This window comes from Capsicum annuum, unplaced genomic scaffold (genome assembly GCF_002878395.1).
Source record: "Capsicum annuum cultivar UCD-10X-F1 unplaced genomic scaffold, UCD10Xv1.1 ctg70793, whole genome shotgun sequence".
NCBI lineage: Eukaryota > Viridiplantae > Streptophyta > Magnoliopsida > Solanales > Solanaceae > Capsicum > Capsicum annuum.
This window is the reverse complement of record NW_025880558.1, coordinates 1-3,721: the sequence shown is the minus strand read 5'-3', so window position 1 is coordinate 3,721 and position 3,721 is coordinate 1. Positions and strand designations below refer to the sequence as shown.

At 38.2% G+C, this 3,721-nt stretch overlaps 1 protein-coding gene across 2 annotated transcripts; it reads left to right on the top strand.

Moving 5' to 3' along the window:
* Window positions 1–238: 238 nt before the first annotated feature.
* On the top strand, window positions 239–3,721 carry LOC124894165. Of its 2 annotated transcripts, none has more exons than XM_047404907.1 (4): window positions 239–726; window positions 2,347–2,528; window positions 2,689–2,750; window positions 2,872–3,721. In XM_047404907.1, exons 2-4 carry the CDS (start codon window positions 2,390–2,392, stop codon window positions 3,361–3,363), a joined length of 693 nt encoding a protein of 230 aa, XP_047260863.1. In that variant the 5' UTR covers window positions 239–726; window positions 2,347–2,389; the 3' UTR covers window positions 3,364–3,721. The 2 variants fall into 2 exon arrangements, with proteins under 2 accessions (XP_047260863.1, XP_047260862.1); XM_047404906.1 differs by having other exon boundaries at window positions 2,305–2,528.

Below are 3,721 nucleotides of genomic sequence, written 5' to 3'. Positions count from 1 at the left end.
TTTGTTTACCATTTTATCCAATTTTATTTAATTTCTTACAATTATAGTATTTTTACCCAATCCATTACAATCTTAACCCAATTTCTTACAATTTAAGCCATTATTTTTTATCCTAGCCACATTTTAATTCCCCCATGACATTAAATCATAGCCGTCAATTAAAAACCAATCCAATGGTTGACATCAAAAGATCTCTCTTTCCCTATTTCAAACCTACAAACCCTAAGTCAAATTTTTTCCCCAACTTCCGCCTCTATCTCTTCACCTCTCTCTTCTTTCTCTCAACAAACACCTCAAAATATCGATCTCCCCCTCCCCTCCGATCTCTCCATCGCCAATCGACCACCAAAATCACCCCTGCGCTCCGAGTCCTCGTCGCTATGCTGCCATTTCTGGCGAACAGCCATCGTCGTCGCCTCTTCCTTCTCCTCCATACGCACCGCCAGCTCCTACCCCAGGCGAGTCCAGCCGCTGCTCCGATGGGCAGCCCCCTCCCTTCTCGTCCTCCACCGGCGAACAACGCCGCCATCGACGGAGAAGGCCTGCCAAGCCTCCACACCGCCACTCTATCCTCCGTCCTCCAGTCGCCTTCTTTCTCCCTTCTGGTGAACGTCCAACAGCCGCGACACAGCCTCACTCCTCTCTCACAGCGATACCTCCGACAAACCCCTTCGGCGTTCCAACCATGCAACCCTTCCTCATCAAAAATGAAGAATCCGTCTTTAGGTTTGATCCCGTGTTCGAAATATATGTGTGAACTTTACTACTATTTCTTCATCTGTCTCTCTTATAAGTGTGGCCACGTTTGATTTTTGCTGAATAAATGTGTTGATTTTAAGTCGGTGATTTTTATTCGACCCTATTTGCATGTCCTGCTTGATTGAAATTTCGTGAAGCTTAACTTGAATGGTGAGTCAATTTATTCGTCTCTCTCTGGTATGTGCAAACACGCCTAACTTCTTGCAACTTCACATTTTTTATGCCTCTTAGTCAATATGGGTAATTTTCTATAGGAAAAGCATGTATGTGACGATTTGAGGATTTTTTTCATAAATATTTAATAAGGCTAATATGTGCACGTTTTGACTGTTTGGGTATGATCCTGTACCAATTTGATTTGAGAAAAGCATCTCAGTAATTAATTTTTTATTTTTTGGATTTTTTTGTAAATCTTTAATAAGGCTAATATGTGCACGTTTTGACGTAAATCTTTAATAAGGCTAATATGTGCACGTTTTGATTGTTTGGGTATGATCCTGTACCAATTTGATTTGAGAAAAGCATCTCAGTAATTGATTTTTTTTCTTGCCTTACTTGGTTGACAGATACCCCCTCACACGTTAATTATGGTAAATTTAGATACCTCTTCTTGATTTCATTTAATAAGTAGGAAGAATCTCTTTTTACTTGTTCTATTCATGGAAATTTCAAATGTTATAATAGGGTATTATTTATTTATGGCAACTATAGCATGGTTGGTTGAACGGATTGATTTACCCCATCTATTTAAGGGAACAATCCCCTTAATTGATTCATTATATGTTATTCTTCTTCCATTAAATATTATTCTTCCTTCATTATTTGGGATTGTGGACGGCCCACCTCACTATATAAACTCACCATTCTCTTTTTCTAAGAGGAAAAACTTCTCCTCCGCTATTACACCCTCTATTTTGTCTTAAAAGTACTTTGAAGTTCTTTGGCACTTTGGATTTCAAAAAAATTCGGTCTTGTCCTTGCTACAATTGCTTTGGGTACTATTATTATTGTTTGGTGCCTAATCGGTTAGTCTCTATTGACGTATTCTTTTCTTATTCTGTAGCATTTGTGATAGCAAAGCATAGAAAGCATGTTTGTAGGAACTAATTTAAAATAATTATGATTTTGCTTTTTTCACTGTCATAAAGAAGATTAAAAAAAGAAAAGAATAGCTTACTAGAGTGTACTATAACCATTTCTAGCTGTTTTCTTGAACAGTAGCACATTTGGTGCAAGTTGAAGACATTCTGGGTATTGCTGTTTGTATTTTCTTGTTCTGTGTTTGCTTTGTTTGACTGTGGTTTCTTGTGAAAGTTTTGTCATAATTGAAAACAGCTCAGGGTTTTACTTTTCATATCTATTTTCTACTTTCTTTCTGATATTTTGTTCAGTTTTTGCTTTGTTTCTTGCATGAAAATGTAATTTCTTTTTCCCCATTTTCTTTTTTTGGGCCAAGGAGGGTGAGTGATGTGGTGGGCAGAGGGGACAGTGGGGGGGTCTTTTGTTTAATTCTTTACAAATTAATGTGAAGATAATGTTTGATAGAATCTTATTGGGAAGATAAAGTGTGTGAATCACATTCAGCAGAGTGGGAGAAAAGGTGAAGAAATTTAAGAGAGGATTTTGAAGGATGAATGATAGCTTAGCTAAAGAAATGAATGAGAGACAACCTCAAAGGCCTTGTGGTTGTGTGGGCATTTTCTTTCAGCTCTTTGATCGGAACCGTAGATTTGCCAAGAAGCTGTTTCCAAAGAAACTGCTTTCACCAGGTTAGCTACTACTACATTCTACTCATTTTTAAAGCCGAATGTTTAATTTCTAGAAGGTGATTCTAGCTAGAGGGCTAAATTATTTCTTTTTTTTTTTGCTGCATTCTGATTCTAGCTAGAGGGCTAAATTATTTCTTTTTTTTTTTCTGCATTCTTATAGCTTGCTTGAAACAAGCTTCAAAAAAGTTTGGAGGGGATGAGAAGCAGCCAAAGCTTCATTTGGTACTCAATTCTTGAACTATACTCCCACATTTAGCATTCATTTTCTTCTATTGTCTCAGATTTTAGCCTGACAGGAAAGTTTTTGTTTTTATTGATTTTGGTTCTTGTATGAACAATGTAGATTGCTGATGAGAATAGTGGGGGTTTTCCAAATGCAAAGAATAATGGAAGGACTGATACACGTTGTGCAAGCAAGCGCGAAATGAAAGCTCCAAGTTTGGTTGCTAGGCTCATGTGTTTGGAATCGATGCCAGCAGGATCAGGCAGAAAGCCCCAAAAGGCTTCAGCTTCTTCTGAAACTTCGAGCAATGTGGAAGACAAACTTGGTGCTCGACCTGGTAGATCTGATAAAGAAGATATGGATTTTGAGATAGCCGAAATAAAGAGTTCAGAACCAGGTTTGCAAAGGTTTAGAGCTAAATGTGCTCTCACTTATCCTACTAGATATTTTTCTCCTTTGGAAGATGAAGCAGATTTAGTTGGGAATTCACTTGATCACCATTCAACTGACAGGTACCTCTCCAGCAGTCCCAATAGTAGTTCAAGCATGGTCCCCGATTCGACATTTTACTATTTGCATACTTCCTTTCTTTCCCTCAAATACATAAATTAAAAAACAAGAAAACTCTGAACTTGGATTTCATGCATCCATGCTTCTAATAAATATGATGCTTGTTTTCTTCCAAAGGACAAAGTGCTTGCTGAATCAGTGGACTCTATTGATGATGAACCACTCTCTCCAGAACCTGATAGAGATCTTTCGGATTGTGAGACCTCATTATCCACCAGGAGGAGTTGCTGAGAACTGGTTCATAACGTTTCTGGGTTGCTCAGCAAGATTGATCAGTTAAAAGGAAGCAAACTCAGCTACGCAAAAAGGTCATTTTGAATACTGAACTCATATTTGGAACTACACCTCAACAACAGGCTCTACCTGTAGAGGATGGGTTCTCTGTGACCCATTTTCTCCT

What these genes read in the sequence shown, in the direction of transcription:
- LOC124894165 (XM_047404907.1), top strand. Translation starts at nt 2,390, where the DNA reads ATGAATGATAGCTTAGCTAAAGAAATGAATGAGAGACAACCTCAAAGG. An exon ending in AAAGAAACTGCTTTCACCAG is followed by an intron (nt 2,529 to 2,688) that starts GTTAGCTACTAC and finishes GCATTCTTATAG; the next exon opens with CTTGCTTGAAACAAGCTTCA. An exon ending in AGCAGCCAAAGCTTCATTTG is followed by an intron (nt 2,751 to 2,871) that starts GTACTCAATTCT and finishes TGAACAATGTAG; the next exon opens with ATTGCTGATGAGAATAGTGG.